Here is a 17,500-nt window from a genome sequence, read left to right as displayed (position 1 = left end):
CATCATGTTGTGGGGATGCTTTGCTGCAGGAGGGACTGGTGCACTTCACAAAATAGATGGCATCATGGGGAAATAAAATTATGTGGATATATTGAAGCAACATCTCAAGACATCTGTCAGGAAGTTAAAGCTTGGTCGTAAATGGGTCTTCCAAATGGACAATGACCCCAAGCATCCTTACAATGTTGTGGCAAAATGGCTTAAGGACAACAAAGTCAAGGTATTGGAGTGGCCATCACAAAGCCCTGACCTCAATCCTATAGACATTTTGTGTGCAGAACCGAAAAAGCATGTGCGAGCAAGGAGGCCTACAGACCTGACTCAGTTACACCAGCTCTGTCAGGATGAATGGGCCAAAATTCACCCAACTTACTGTGGGAAGCTTGCGGAAGGCTACCCGAAATGTTTTACCCAAGTTAAACAATTTAAAGGCAATGCTACCAAATACTAATTGAGTGTATTTAAACTTCTGACCCACTGGGAATGTCATGAAAGAAATAAAAGCTGAAATAAATCATTCTCTCTACTATTATTCTGACATTTCACATTCTTAAAATAAAGTGATTATCCTAACTGACTTAAGACAGGGAATTTTTACTAAGATTAAATGTCAGGAAATGTGAAAAACTGAAATGTATTTGGCTACGGTGTATGTAAACCTCCGACTTCAACTGTATGTATATCTGTTACAAATGCAGAGCAGTGCAACCCAAGTCAAAACGTGGGTACAGTTGGTCCCTTTTTCATGGAGTCTTTCAAGGGTCTAGTTAGTATGTGCCAGAGCTGCACACATTGTTCTGCAAATGTTTTGTGCAGTAGCAGAGAACCTCAGTGTTCTGTCTAAAATTGTCCAAAAGACCTATTGACGATGACATTTGGAGGACATGGAACTAGAAGCAACCAGATTCTTAGTAATAAATACTCAGGGAAAAACATTGTGATGTGGACATCTTCAATCCATACTGCTACAGTAGTTAGGCTGCTGTCCATATTGCATTTAGACATTTACAATGATCCAATGTATAGTGTCTCTAAAAAATTTATCATGCCAGCATTAGTACAGACTATTAAACGATATAAAGTGGCTGTTCCACTGGATGTCATAAGGTGAAAGCACCAATCTGTAAGTCGCTCTGGATAAGAGCGTCTGCTAAATGACTTAAATGTAATGTAAATGTGATATTGTCCAGGCTTATGACTGGTGCCCCACACAGTCATTACATAATTGTGTCAGGTGTTGCCCTGATTGATCCATGCTCCACCTCTCCATTCCTACTCTGTCCATTGGCATGAACTGACTCCCTGGCCAGGGGAGAGACCAGGTGGACTCTGTTATTTCTGCTGGTGCTCTGGTAGACAGCCCCAGGGAGGGCTCTCATCTGGCCAGTGAAAGGGCTCCCGGGCAGAGACGTGCAGGGGGATGGGGAGTTGAGGTCAAACCCAGGCTCTAGGCGAGAGCCAGTCACTTTGCTGACACAGTGAGGGCTGGGGTTGACGGAGGACAGGGTCTGCTGACTTCCGTTCAGGTAGGAGGTATTGGTGGAGCCCAGGCGAGAGGAACGTTGGTTGTAGTAGGCATTCCAACCTTTCTGCTTCTTCTTCTGATGGCAGCGGCACTTAAGGATACGTATAAAGGCCTGCTTGAACTCTCGGCTGTAGCAGGGGTAGATGATGGGGTTCAGGCAGCTGTTGAAGTAGCCCAGCCAGAAGATCACCTTGAAGAACGTCTCCGAGGGACGCAGGTTGGCGTTGAACGACCCTGAGAGAGTACATGGTGAAAATAGGTTATGAATTGAGAGATTTTATCGAAAAACAAATGTTATTATGCATTACTTTTTTTCATGACACATAACTTTACATTTGAGAAATGATTAAGCTGTGCTATGTACTGTTGTGGTAGATGTATCCAGAGACAATAATGTAAATGAGGAACCATCTCTTCAATCCATTCATTTTGATGATCAACAGATGGCAGTATTTATTTTTATTTTTACCTTTATTTAACTAGGCAAGTCAGTTAAGAACAAATTCTTATTTTCAATGACGGCCTAGGAACAGTGAGTTAACTGCCTGTTCAGGGGCAGAACGACAGATTTGTACCTTGTCAGCTCGGGTGTTTGCACTCGCAACCTTCTGGTTACTAGTCCAACGCTCTAACCACTAGGCTACGCTGCCGCCCCGAGAGAGACGGAGAAAGGTGAAATATAAGCTTGCTTTCACCTTCCCAGACCTTTCAGATCAATGATCAGCGACGAAGGAGATGAGATGAGAAAACGTTTTAGGGAGTGCAGGGTGGGGGTCTTTATTCAACTCTTTAGTACAGACAAATTGTCTGTCTGCTGGTATTTTTAAAGCGTCCTATTTTTTTCCGATGGAGATTGGTGGGTGGAGATTGGAGATTGGTGGGTCTCCAACGCTTACAATGATGGCTACACAGTGATTTCAATGACTACCATCTTGGTGCTGATTCTATTGTCTTGGCTGTTTCCTGTTTCGGATTGTCTTAGATGGAGAAAGATAAGGTGACTCACTGACGGACTCGTCATTACTGTACTATGGTCTCCTTAACCACTGAGGTCAACTCTACCGACCTCACATCAACCTTCACTGATTCTAAATAAGCTACTGAACCTTGAATGTTAAAGAATAAAAGCTGTAAAATATAAGGCAGGATTTACAAGCAATCTCACATTCAATAAAGAAATCATTACAGTAAGCAATGCCACTACTGCGCTGGCATAAGATAGTATCAGTTTCAGAGAAGCATCAGTTTCAGAGAAGCACTTTCTGGAGTTTTATCTTTATCTTTACTGTCTCCAGCTCATAAACAAAGGTCACAGAGATCCATCATCATTCCAAAGCCTTCCTAATTTTACAGGCGAACTAATCCCAGAGGCTTTCACTGCTGGGAGTCCACTGTTTTACTGCCCTTGCACTCCTCCCCTGTTGAACATCACATCCCCTTTTTTGGCCTTTTTGGACTCAGCATTGTGGGTACTCATCCACTTTGGTATGTCCTGCCACAGAAACCCTGGCTGTCACGTTATTGGATGAAAACCTGAAGAGAAAGATGTGGCATTCCATCCTGGTTCTCTCTTTACACTCTGGGATGGAGAGATGTTTAACAAGAGTTATTATTGTGTTTTCTCATAATACAACCATGGCTCTTAGAACCATCTAATTCAAGGACACATTTGTAATTTCTCAGCCTGGCCTGAGGAGAGACTGTGGTTACACTGTAGTCCTTTCCTGCAGTTAAATGACCTAGTGTCCCCATGTGTGTAATGTTATCAATAAAAACAATTATAAACATTTTTTTTTTTAAACGCCAGAAATCTGGTGTTTTTATGTCAAACGGTTTTGTTATATGCCAGTCTTCTGTGATGTATATAAAGTGTAATATTGGGATGCAAACTCAAAATTGAATATATTTCAACTCTATTTCTGACATGGTACAGGTGTCTTATTTTTTTAAGCCCTTAACTATGAATATTTTTTAATTGAACCTTTATTTAACCTTAATTTAACTAGGCAAGTCAGTTAATTAAGAACAAATTCTTATTATCAACGATGGCCTATCCCGGCCAAACCCTAACCCGGAGAACGCTGGGCCAATTGTGCGCCTCCCTATGGGACTCCTAATCATGGCCAGTTGCGACACAGCCTGGAATTGAACCAGGGCCTGTAGTGGAGCCTCTAGCACTGAGATGCAGTGCCTTCGACTGCTACGCCAATCAGGAGCCCAAATGAGTGTGAGGTGAAAACCTTTGTTTCAAAGTATATTTGTTTCAAACCAAGAAACACACTGTGTGACCCTGATTTAGCCCACTGCAGTAATTAATTATGTACTTCTGGCTGGGTTTGTTTTCCAGTAAAACGTGTGTACAGTTCTCCAGCACAGTTCCATACACTGTAACCTCCTCAGCCCCGAACCTCCCTAGTCACATGAAGCCAACAACCCACTATACCAGGATTGGTGTCAATTCCATTTAAATTCTGCAAGTACACTGAAATTCCAATTCCAAATCTCTTCAATGCCTTTCAATGAGGGAAATTTGGAATTCGACTTTCGAATTGACTACAATTGAAATAGAATTAACGCAAACCCTGCACTATGTTCTGATAGTGCTCACTTGAGAAGATTTAGGATGCTCCTCCGTGCCGTGCAACTGTGGAATCCAGGGCAACCAATCACAGCTCTCTGTCCAATTTCTCTGTCCACAGTCTATCTAACCCAGTGATTTAATCACTAATTCACCACTTAATCTACTGGCAACGTCTTTCACACATCCAGAAACCAGATGCTTCCGGCTTTCTTATCTACTAATTGACCGAGTCCTTCTCGACGGCTGCTTAACGCTGGCTGACTATCGAGCCAAACAAAGGAAGGTAGTCGATGCTGCTCTACAGAGTAAAGGACTGGTGAAATACATTAGACTCTAAAGAGAGACGGCAGTTAAATGTACAGTGCCTGTATGAGGTCTTTAGGGGTGGCAGGTAGCCTAGTGGTTAGAGTGTAGGGGCGGCAGGTAGCCTAGTGGTTAGAGTGTAGGGGTGGCAGGTAGCCTAGTGGTTGGAGCGTTGGACTAGTAACCGGAAGGTTGCAACATCGAATCCCCGAGCTGACAAGGTACAAATCTGTCGTTCTGCCCCTGAACAAGGCAGTTAACCCACTGTTCCTAGGCTATCGTTGAAAATAAGAATTTGTTCTTAACTGACTTGCCTGGTTAAATAAAGGTTAAAAAAAATGCAGTGCCCTGTGAGGCTGCAGGCTTTCAACACATCTCCTGGCTTCATCCTGAGTGCTGCTGAAGAACAGTGTGTTTGAGGAACGGGGAGGAGAACTCAGGATAAAATGCCACAAACACCTCAATCTATAATATGCCCTCTCCTGCCATATGTGGAGGCCATTAGAGGAACTGCATTGATGGCACGAGAAAATAACTGCCATTTTTAAAAAATTTAAGACAGAAGCATTGACTACAGATTCAACCAGGAGCAGATGGTATGTACAGGGAGGGGTTTATCTTTTGTCCTAGTTTTGGTTTCTTTTCTAAGACACACTTGAATATGATAGAGTAGGCTATGAATGACCCTGAGATCTACCTGGGAACTAAATACCCTCGGACCTCTCCTCACACACCTACGAATGGACGAAAGCATGGAGTCAAAGATCATGTCCAAAGCCATTTTTAAAGAGGGCCTAAGAGGTATGCTAGTCAGTGGGGCCCTACCGTACGAAGGCCCTGGCGTTCCAACTGCATTACTCTAGAACAGGTATTCACAAACTAGGGTACGTGCAATGCCGTCGGGGGTACACAAATAAAAATGTGATTCACATTTAAAAAATAAAAATAATACAATTCTTTTTTTTTTTTAAATGTGCCTATACATTTGGGTGAGTTTTTTTCCTCTCGCCTGAGGAGCCTCGTTTCACTGCCAAAACATGTCAAATACAGGAGGCCTAGTCTAATAATTTAAGTCCAATCACATTAACCGTTATTCTCTCGCGGGAAACCTTGCGCAGACATTTACAAACGAAACATGACAATTTGAAAAATAAGACGGGGAGTTTTTTGAGAGAGAATTAAGACGACTTTCAAGTAGTAAGACATGTATAAAAACAACAGATACCTTTAATAAGAAGGGGCTAGAAGCGTCTTATATGGTGAGCTACCGAGTGGCTGGGGCAGGCAAGCCCCATACTATTGTGGAGGACTTAATTCATCCTGCTGCCGCGGATATGGCTGGGACAATGCTGGGGGGAAAGGACAGAGAAACTATACAGACAATGTCTTCAACAAACAACACTGTTTCACAACGCATCAGTGACATGGCAGGAGATGTTTTGAAACAATTACTGCTGCGAATTATATGCGTTACAGCTGGATGACTCAACAGATGTGGCGGGCCTGGCACAGCTCCTGGTAAATGTCCGTTAGGTTTATGGGGGGTCAATTAAGGAAGACATCCTCTTCTGCAAATCACCGGAAACCAGGCCAACAGGAGAGGATATTTTTAAAGTACTGGACAGCTTTGTGACATCAAATGGACTTCGGTGGTCAAGATGTGTTGGTATCTATACTGAAGGCGCAAAGCCATGACAGGTAGACATAGTGGAGTGGTAACGCACGTGCAAGCAGTTGCTCCCGACGCAACATGGGTACACTGTAGCATCCACCGAGAGGTTCTTGCTGCCAAAGGAATGCCTGACAGCTTGAAAGATGTTTTGGACACTACAGTGAAAATGGTTAACTTTGTTAAAGCAAGGCCCCTGAACTCTCGTGTATTTTCTGCATTATGTAATGATAGTTTCTCACACGACTGGCCTATCTGGGTGATGTTTTTTCTCACCTGAATGATCTGAATCTAGGATTACAGGAACTCTCTGCAACTATATTCAATGTGCGGGACAAAATTGAGGCAATGATTAAGAAGTTGGAGCTCTTTGTCTGCATTAACAAGGACAACACACAGGTCTTTCCATCATAGCCTCATAGCCTTAACTATGATTTTTTGTGTGCAAATGAACTCAAGCTTACGGACAATGTCAAATGTGATATAGCGAAGCACCCGAGTGAGTTAGGTGTGTAATTACGCAGGTACTTTCCCGGAACAGACAAAACAAACAACTGGATTCGTTATCTTTCATGCCCTGCCTCCAGTCCACTTACCGATATCTGAACAAGAGAGCCTCATCGAAATTGCAACAAGCGGTTCTGTGAAAAATTAATTTAAATCAGAAGCCACTGCCAGATTTCTGGATAGGGCTGCGTTCAGAGTATCCTACCTTGGCAAATCGCGCTGTTAGGACACTGATGCCCTTTGCAACCACGTACTAATGTGAGAGTGGATTCTCGGCCCTCACTAGCATGAAAACTAAATACAGGCACAGACTGTGTGTAGAAATGATTTAAGACTGAGACTCTCTCCAATACAACCCAACATGGCATTGTTATATTCTTCCTTTCAAGCACACCCTTCTCATTAACCTGTGGTGAGTTATTCACAATTTTTTGATGAACCGATAAGCTTTTATATGTAAAATGGCTAAATAAAGAGCAAAATTATTATATTATTATTATATTATTATTTGTGCCCTGGTCATATAAGAGCTCTTTGTCACTTCCCACGAGCCGGGTTGTGACAAAAACTGACACTCATTCTTATGTTTAATAAATGTATTGTGTAGTGTGTGTGTGTGGCAGGCTTACAATGATGGCAAAAAAACAACATTTGAGAGTGCGCTGACCCTGGTGCTAGAGGGGGTACAGCTGGAGGCTGAATGTTTGAAGGGGTACGGGACTATACAAAGTTTGGGAACCACTGATCTAGAAGCATAAGGGACCAATCACCATCATATCACGCTCAAATTACAGCTCATTGGAGAATTTGGGTTGGTTAGTTAACTAGTCTGAAACCTTATGGAATCATCTATTAAATATGGTGGGAATGCAATATTATTGTCCGTACACGCTTAGAAAAAATATGCTATATAGAACCTAAAAGGGTTCTTTGGTTGTCCCCATAGGATAACCCTTAAAAAAACGTTTTTTTTGGTTCCCAAAATAGTTATACCTGGAACCAAAAAGGGTTCTACCTGGAACCCAAAATAGTTCTACCTGGAACCAAAAAGGGTTCTACCTGGAACCCAAAATAGTTCTACCTGGAACCAAAAAGGGTTCTACCCGGAACCCAAAATAGTTCTACCTGGAACCAAAAAGGGTTCTACCTGGAACCCAAAATAGTTCTACCTGGAACCAAAAAGGGTTCTACCTGGAACCCAAACTAGTTCTACCTGGAACCAAAAAGGGTTCTCCTAGTGGTCCAGCCAAAGAACCCTTATTGAACCCTTTTTTCTAAGAGGTTATATATTCAACTTGTAACCTTGGCAAAACAGTAAATATTGGTTACATAACATGGAAAGCGACAATCGAAGAGCAATATCTTTAGTATGTAATGTTTCGGGTTCATCTGGTGAGTTTTGTGCTGAAAAAAGCAAAAAACTCTCAACTTCTATCTTGATTACCATCATCTGTGTTTGTTTGAACAGATGTTGTTTCCTGTTTTCCCCACAAAATGATCCTTCTATTGTTCACCACCTCCGCATGAGAACAAGGTGTAAGATACAGGCATACTAGATCACAGAGCACCATTGTTTGTGGTAATTACATTATGTTGGGTGATACAAACAAAACATGCCTTCGTTGGGTCAGTGTAGACAGCTTGAGAATTGCATAGTTTATACTGGCAGTGAAAAGGGGCGCTATCGTCAAACACAATCTGCAAAAGCTTTCAAAGAGATTATTTAAAATCCTGCCAGTTGCAATAGTCTGTCGAATGTGGACACCAAGAATATTTGACCCAGCTATTTTGATCCAATTTGTCTGAGAGAACGGCTACACAGTAGGTTAACGACTAAAAACATATGAGTGAGTGCTTTGTAAGGACCCAATCATTTCCAATGAAAACACCATATATGCCAATTATTACAGTTTATATCTTGGGTTTTATTGCAGAATTGAGATAATACCTATTCTCAATCTCCATACCTCAAGTAAATAAGAATTGAATATAATGTTCTGTAGATGATATATTCACTGATATACTGGTAGTCTGAAAGTATTGTGAGGGCAGAGAAAGCAAAGACGGAGCTATTCAGGGCTTATTGTTGCTCCCAGAATACATAACACATATATCAAACATCCTATTCCAAAACCCCGATAGGAGGGGGAAATTACAACCAGCGTCAGGAAAGCTGTAATCCTTCAAACCAATGACATTTTTATTATCTTAAAATGTCCCTGAGCCTCTCGGGGGAGGGTCCAACATGGTTCCTATAGCGTATGGTACACACAAAGACAAGGGGTCCAACAGGGTTCCTATAGCGTATGGTACACACAAAGACAAGGGGTCCAACAGGGTTCCTATAGCGTATGGTACGAACAAAGACACGGGGTCCAACAGGGTTCCTATAGCGTATGGTACACACAAAGACACGGGGTCCAACAGGGTTCCTATAGCGTATGGTACACACAAAGACACGGGGTCCAACAGGGTTCCTATAGCGTATGGTACACACAAAGACACGGGGTCCAACAGGGTTCCTATAGCGTATGGTACACACAAAGACAAGGGGTCCAACAGGGTTCCTATAGCGTATGGTACACACAAAGACACTGGGTCCAACAGGGTTCCTATAGCGTATGGTACACACAAAGACACTGGGTCCAACAGGGTTCCTATAGCGTATGGTACACACAAAGACAAGGGGTCCAACAGGGTTCCTATAGCGTATGGTACACACAAAGACACGGGGTCCAACAGGGTTCCTATAGCGTATGGTACACACAAAGACACGGGGTCCAACAGGGTTCCTATAGCGTATGGTACACACAAAGACACGGGGTCCAACAGGGTTCCTATAGCGTATGGTACACACAAAGACACGGACAAACGGCAGACTAATTCGGTTACTACCCAAAGCATTGTCTTAATTGTGTAACATCAATTTACTCTGTGTGAATCTTCACTGGCTGTCACCACCTCTACACATTGCTTCCACTTCCATGGTGTGGCCAGGCTAGGTGACTGCTGTGCCTCAATGCATACACGTCTCCATCTCTGTCACCCACACAGCCTTATTGTCCATATTGCACCCCAAATGAGGCCTCAGGAAACTAAAGGGAGCCACGATTGGACATTAACACTGGGTAATGTCAGCCGTTCCAAATAACCTGCTTATCGCCACAACACTGACCATTTCTGTCATCTCAAGCACGGTGAGGACTGATCGATATCAAGCTTGAAAAAGGAGAATTCAGGATTTATTTATGTGATGAGCAAACTGGTTTAGTAAAAGCACCAAATAATGAGTATAATCAATAATTGATCATATTTGATCCTTTTTGTAGCTATAGTCTCCTGCCTAGTAATATAGGGCTATTGATGTTTTTTGTAGCTATAGTCTCCTGCCTAGTGATATAGGGCTATTGGTGTTTTTTGTAGCTATTTATATAGTCTCCTGCCTAGTGATATAGGGCTATTGGTGTTTTGTGTAGATATTTGTATAGTCTCCTGCCTAGTGATATAGGGCTATTGATGTTTTGTGTAGATATTTGTATAGTCTCCTGCCTAGTGACATAGGGCTATTGGTGTTTTGTGTAGATATTTGTATAGTCTCCTGCCTAGTGATATAGGGCTATTGATGTTTTGTGTAGATATTTGTATAGTCTCCTGCCTAGTGGTATAGGGCTATTGATGCTTTTGCTTTAGTGCTTTATTTGTAATCCCATTAGGTTTTGCTGAAGCAGCAGCTATTCATCCGGCGGTCATCACAAAAACATAAAACATGACGAGTAGCAGAAACTCTCATACACCGATAGACAAGAACAGTCACACACATGTAAAATACAATATATACAAACAGTACAACTAAAGGATAATGTATGTGTAGATTGTGTGTGTTAGAATGGGACAGTGTGTCTGGTTGTGTGTGTGTGTGTGTGTCATTTCTTTACAAAATGTAAATGAAAAATTGCCTGTTTCTGGTGCCACTGACTAGAAAATATGGCAAGTTAATTAATGGAAAAGTTAATACCCTTTTCCCACATAATAAAAGGAAGTTAATACCCTACATGTTTTGGCATGGGTACATACTGCTTCTTGTTAAATCCGTATTATGAAAACTCTATACTGTTGGCATACTGTACGTGAAAAAAATGATTGTGTGTGTGTGTGTCAGAGAGAGGGAGAGAGGGAGGGAGTGTTTTTGTCTGTGTGTATATCTGCTTGAGTGCTTAAGTGTTTATACAGTGCATTCGGGAAAGTACTCAGACCCCTTGACTTTTTCCACATTTTGTTAGGTTACAGCCTTTTTCTAAAATGGATTCAAATTCATTTTTTTCCTCGACAATGTACACACAATACTCCATAACGACAGAGTGAAAACAGGTTTTTGTGATTTTTTTTGCTAATTTACAACATCAAAATTAAAAAAAATACCTTATTTAGGTATTCAGACCCTTTGCTATGAGACTCGAAATTGAGCTCAGTTGCATTCTGTTTCCATTGATCATCCCTGAGATGTATCTACAACTTGATTGGAGTCCACCTGTCGTTAATTGAATTGATTGGACATGATTTGGAAAGGCACAAACCTGACTATATAAGGTCCCACAGTTGACAGGGTATGTCAGAGCGAAACAAAACTATGAGGTCGAAGGAATTGAGCTCAGAGACAGGATTGTGTCGAGGCACAGATCTGGAAAAGGGTACCAAACCATTTCTGCAGCATTGAAGGTTCCAAAGAACACAGTGGCCTCCATCATTTTTAAATGGAAGAAGTTTGTAACCACCAAGACTCTTCCTAGAGCTGGCTGCCCGGCAAACTGAGCAATCTGGGGAGAAGGGCCTTGGTCAGAGAGGTGACCAAGAACCCGATGGTCACTCTAACAAAGCTCCAGAGTTCCTCTGTGGACAACGACCCTAAGCACACAGCCATGATAACACAGGAGTGGCTTCAGGACAAGTCTCTGAATGTCCTTGAGGGGCTCAGCCAGAGCCCAGACTTGAACCTGATCGAACATCTCTGGAGAGACCTGAAAATAGACCTGACAGAGCTGGAGAGGATCTGCAGAGAAGAATGGGAGAAACTCCCCAAATACCGGTGTGCCAAGCTTGTAGTGTCGTACACAAGAAAACTCACGGCTGTAATCACTGCCAAAGGTGCTTCAACAAAATACTGAGGAAAGGGTCTGAATACTTACGTCAATTTCATATTTCAGGTTAAAACATTTTTTTCCCAACATTTCTAAAAACCTGTTTTTGCTTTGTCATTATAGGGTTATTATATAGGTTTGTAGATTGATGAGGGGAAAAAACATTTAATCCATTTTAGAACAAGGCTGTAATGTAATAAAATGTGGAGAAAGTCACGGGGTCTGAATACGTTCCAAATGCGCTGTATACTTGCATTGGAGGACACTAGCAGAGAATAGGCTGTTCGGTTAGATGCTGTCCTGTCATGTCACACACACACGCACGCAAACATACGCACACATTCAAGGTTTATTTGAAAAACAACATGTATGCGTGCAGTGTCATACCTATCTAACAGGTATGTGGTTCAATTTAACCCAATAGAACTAGTGAGAAATTGTGACACAAGTTTGCAACAAACAAAAAAAATCCAAACCTACCGATGGGCAGCACGAGGAAGAATGGCAGCCAGCAGAGAATAAACATGCCTACCACCACACCCAGAGTTTTAGCAGCTTTCTTCTCTCGGGAGAACTTGAGCAGTTTCACCGTTAGTGTGCTCCGCGCCTGGCCTTTGCCCGTGACGCAGTATTCTTGCAGCTGTGCGTTTTTGCAGTGGATCCTGAGCGTGAGCTCATTCGAGTCCATGCGTTCTTTCATGACCCCCGCCTCCAAGTTCTTAGTGGTCCGTTTGGCAACTACATAAACCTGGCAGTACATGCACAGGATGACAGCCAGAGGTATGTAAAATGAACCCAGGGAGGAGAAGAGTGCGTAAAAGGGCTCTTCGGTGATGGGGCAAACGGTGTCATCATTTGAGGGTGGTTGTTTCCACCCGAGCAGAGGTCCGATGGAGATGACAGTGGCGAGAACCCACACACCGAGCATGGCCAAAATGGCTCTTTTCTCCGTTACTATACAGGGGTACTGCAGTGGGTAGCGCACGCCTATATAACGGTCTATGGATATTACGCACAGGCTCATGATGGAGGCCGTGCAACATAACACGTCCACTGCTGCCCAGATGTCACAGAAGATCCTCCCGAATACCCAGTAGTCGAGAATCTCCAGTGTTGCGGACACGGGCAGAACTGTGGTACCCAGTAACAGGTCTGCAATTGCTAGGTTGATAATGAAATAGTTCGTTGGGATACGCAGGTGTCTGTTGCACACAACGGAAAGTATTACGAGTATGTTGCCCACGATTGCGAACAAAATGAAAGCGCCCAGAACCATACCAACTGACACGGCTCGGGTAAGGTCCAGAGGATTCGTGTCTGTGTAATTCGCTGTGGTCAAATTTGAATTATTTGCAGACAACGGTCCTGGTGTCTCTGCGTACAGCTCAGAGGACCCGTTACTCCAGAAGTTGGCATCATTAGCAGTATCAAAACTCATGTTGATGACCCAGTTCCTCCATACCAGATAAGTGTAAATCCATGGATCAACACAAATACATTGTTAATTTTGTTAAATCACAAGTATTCTTCATTTCAAGTGGCTTTGGAAATTAAAACAATTACTAAGAATGAGCGCAAAACTGATCGAAAAAGCGCAATGACCTTCTATGTTGTGGTTCCATAATCCCCTGATGTTTCCCGGAAAACTTAAATTTCATAACACAAGATTATATCACTTTAACCAGCTGCTGCAGTCGTCGTGACTGTCGCCTCTCACTCCGTTCCCTCCTCTCTACTCTGCAGCGTTGCCACCGTGGTGATACAAGCTGTCTAAACGCAGCAACACCACCAACTGACCCCTCCCGCATCCATGTTCACAATATGCAACCTTTCCTCCCCTTTATTCACTGACCTAAACATATTGGCACTGGAAGTCATCCGACATGCCCTCACAAAAATGTTTCCAGGACTGACCAATACGGGAATCCTGAAACTGAGAAGCACATGGCTATATCAACCAGTAATTTAAATCACAGGCATATGCAATAGCATGTGCCATCAACACGCCAATTATTATATGATATATCTATGGTGCTTTCAAGACAAGTGGGAGGTCGGAGATTTCCAAGTTCCCAGTTGTTTTGAATGCTGCATTAAAACTCTACGCAGTATGTGTCAAGGCCAGCGCAACAACAACAATAAATTGTTGCATTGCTGTAGTAAGGACTACAAATAATCTACAAATAAAGCACTAACTTGTAGGCCTACTGGTGATTACAGTGAGTGTACAAAACATTAGGAAGACCTTCCTAATATTGAGTTGCACCCTATTTTACCCTACCTTACTTTACAAGGTGTCGAAAGCGTTCCACAGGGATGCTGGCCCATATTGTCTCCAATGCTTCCCACAGTTGTGTGAATTTGGCTGGATGTCCTTTGGGTGGTGGACCATTCTTAACACACATACAAACTGTTGAGCGTGAAAAACCCAGCAGTTCTTGACACAAACCATTGCACCTGTCACCTACTATCATACCCTGTGCAAAGGCACTTAAATCTGTTGTTTTGCCCATTCACCCTTTGAATGGCACACACACACAATCATGTCTCAATTGTCTCAAGGCTTAAAAATCCTTCTTTAATCTGTCTCCTCCTCTTCTGATTGAAGTGGATTTAACATGTGACATCAATAAGGGATGATAGCTTTCACCTGGATTCACCTGGTCAGTTTATGTCATGGAAAGAGCAGCAGTTCCTAATGTTTTCTACACTCAGTGTAGTCATTGTCTCATAATTAGGCTACAATCTACACAAACTTAATGCACAAGTAAGTGATTGTGATTACATAATTTAGACTACACTTTGGATATCTTTTAGGGACCATCACGCACAGCCTACACCTGAAAGATAGACCTTAATAATCATTCAAACTACTTTCTGTTTAGTGTTGGGGAATCTACTCTGAAAATATAAGTTTACTAAACTACCAACTACTTCACACTGGAATAATTAAAGCTACACTAAAGCTAACTTTAATAAGAAAAATATTGTTTACTTAAACTGAAGTTACTTCGAAAAATGATTTCACTAAATCAAAAACTACTGTGTGATACATTATATCTACATCTGAAATGTCATAGACTACAAATTGCATAGACTACAAATTGGAGTCAGATGTTAACAGCAAGAACAGATCAGTCTGGAGTCAGATGTTAATTGCAAGAACAGATCAGTCTGGATTCAGATGTTAATTGCAAGAACAGATCAGTCTGGAGTCAGATGTTAACAGCAAGAACAGATCACTCTGAAGTCAGATGTTAACAGCAAGAACAGATCACTCTGAAGTCAGATGTTAACAGCAAGAACAGATCACTCTGAAGTCAGATGTTAACAGCAAGAACAGATCACTCTGGAGTCAGATGTTAATTGCAAGAACAGATCAGTCTGGATTCAGATGTTAATTGCAAGAACAGATCAGTCTGGAGTCAGATGTTAACAGCAAGAACAGATCACTCTGAAGTCAGATGTTAACAGCAAGAACAGATCACCCTGAAGTCAGATGTTAACCTCAAGAACAGATCAGTCTGTAGTCAGATGTTAACAGCAAGAACAGATCACTCTGGAGTCAGATGTTAACAGCAAGAACAGATCAGTCTGGAGTCAGATGTTAACAGCAAGAACAGATCACTCTGGAGTCAGATGTTAACAGCAAGAACAGATCAGTCTGGAGTCAGATGTTAACAGCAAGAACAGATCACTCTGGAGTCAGAAGTTAACCTCAAGAACAGATCAGTCTGTAGTCAGATGTTAACAGCAAGAACAGATCACTCTGGAGTCAGATGTTAACAGCAAGAACAGATCAGTCTGGAGTCAGATGTTAATTGCAAGAACAGATCACTCTGGAGTCAGAAGTTAACCTCAAGAACAGATCAGTCTGTAGTCAGATGTTAACAGCAAGAACAGATCACTCTGGAGTCAGATGTTAACAGCAAGAACAGATCAGTCTGGAGTCAGATGTTAACAGCAAGAACAGATCAGTCTGGAGTCAGATGTTAACAGCAAGAACAGATCAGTCTGGAGTCAGATGTTAATTGCAAAAACAGATCACTCTGGAGTCAGAAGTTAACCTCAACAACAGATCAGTCTGGAGTCAGATGTTAACAGCAAGAACAGATCACTCTGGAGTCAGAAGTTAACCTCAAGAACAGATCAGTCTGTAGTCAGATGTTAACAGAAAGAACAGGTCACTCTGGAGTCAGATGTTAACAGCAAGAACAGATCACTCTGGAGTCAGATGTTAACAGCAAGAACAGATCAGTCTGGAGTCAGATGTTAACAGCAATAACAGATCAGTCTGTAGTCAGATGTTAACAGCAAGAACAGATCACTCTGGAGTCAGATGTTAACAGCAAGAACAGATCACTCTGGAGTCAGATGTTAACAGCAAGAACAGATCAGTCTGGAGTCAGATGTTAACAGCAAGAACAGATCAGTCTGGAGTCAGATGTTAACAGCAAGAACAGATCAGTCTGGAGTCAGATGTTAATTGCAAGAACAGATCACTCTGGAGTCAGAAGTTAACCTCAAGAACAGATCAGTCTGTAGTCAGATGTTAACAGCAAGAACAGATCACTCTGGAGTCAGATGTTAACAGCAAGAACAGATCAGTCTGGAGTCAGATGTTAACAGCAAGAACAGATCAGTCTGTTAACAGTCAGATGTTAAGATGTTAACAGCAATAACAGATCACTCTGGAGTCAAGAAGCAAGAACAGATCAGTCTGGAGTCAGATGTTAACAGCAGAACAGATCAGATGTTAACAGCAAGAACAGATCAGTCTGGAGTCAGATGTTAACAGTCAGATCCCTCTGAAGTCAGATGTTAACAGCAAGAACAGATCCCTCTGAAGTCAGATGTTAACAGCAAGAACAGATCAGTCTGGAGTCAGATGTTAACAGCAAGAACAGATCACTCTGAAGTCAGATGTTAACAGCAAGAACAGATCACTCTGAAGTCAGATGTTAACAGCAAGAACAGATCACTCTGAAGTCAGATGTTAATAGAATGTGCAATCTAGCGTATTAAACACAAACACAGTTTCAGGTGAGAATCGGGTAGATCTGATGCTACATAGAACACAGTAGCAGTTCACTTACTGTATTATTATAATTGTAATATTTATTTCTTAGTTTTGTTATTTTATATGCTTTTGTTTGTGGCCATGCTGTTTCATATTATAGAAAAAAAATACAACCAGAAAGGCACATCATAAGTAAACCAAGCATCACACAAAATAGGAGTTACATGTCAAATGCAGGCCCCTTGTGGAAATGAGGCAAATTACAACATCACTTAGTCTGAATTCAAACAAATCTCCCCCTCCCCTCCTCAACCAATACAATAGATTACAACACCAGTAATGGCACCTTCAATGATCACCGTAATGGCATTGGTACCATAAAACTGTTTTGTTTACGGTAACTTATTAGCAGCCTAGCACCTGTAAATTACTGTAAAACAACAGCAATCATTATCATTATCATATTTCCCAGCTGCTCTACTGCAGGCAGAATATTTGTAATTGGTTTTTAATATCTGTGTATTTTTATTGATTGATTAATCTTATGCTACAATTTTTTTTTTAAACTTTTTTGTTTCTAAACGAATTTAATCATTTAGATTTTATGCCCCCGTCAGTGAAATGCTTGTCCCAGTTTAAACGGCTTCGGTGGTCAACCTCATAACGTTCCTCATCCTGTCATTCTGAATGCAGGTTACGGGTGAATACGTTTCAACGGTTGGTTTTTATAACTGACTGGATTCCAATAGGAATTACACAT

The 17,500-nt window shown here is 41.9% G+C and overlaps 1 protein-coding gene across 1 annotated transcript in view; it reads right to left on the bottom strand.

Moving 5' to 3' along the window:
* The window catches only part of LOC115136149 (alpha-1A adrenergic receptor-like), a 15,743-nt gene extending 2,304 nt beyond the window's left edge, over positions 1-13,439 (bottom strand). Inside the window, exons 1-2 of the mRNA XM_029671653.2 lie at positions 12,201-13,439; positions 1-1,759 (exon numbers count right to left, since the gene is read on the bottom strand). The exon at positions 1-1,759 is cut by the window's left edge and continues 2,304 nt beyond it. Of these exons, the coding sequence (XP_029527513.1) occupies positions 1,218-1,759; positions 12,201-13,158 (1,500 nt within the window). The 5' untranslated portion in view covers positions 13,159-13,439 and the 3' untranslated portion in view covers positions 1-1,217. The remainder of the gene's footprint in view (positions 1,760-12,200) is intronic.
* Between the last annotated feature and the right edge of the window lie 4,061 nt (positions 13,440-17,500).

The sequence above is a fragment of the Oncorhynchus nerka genome, linkage group LG10, assembly GCF_034236695.1.
Source record: "Oncorhynchus nerka isolate Pitt River linkage group LG10, Oner_Uvic_2.0, whole genome shotgun sequence".
In the NCBI taxonomy this organism is placed as follows: domain Eukaryota; kingdom Metazoa; phylum Chordata; class Actinopteri; order Salmoniformes; family Salmonidae; genus Oncorhynchus; species Oncorhynchus nerka.
This window is presented reverse-complemented; position numbering and strand designations above follow the sequence as displayed.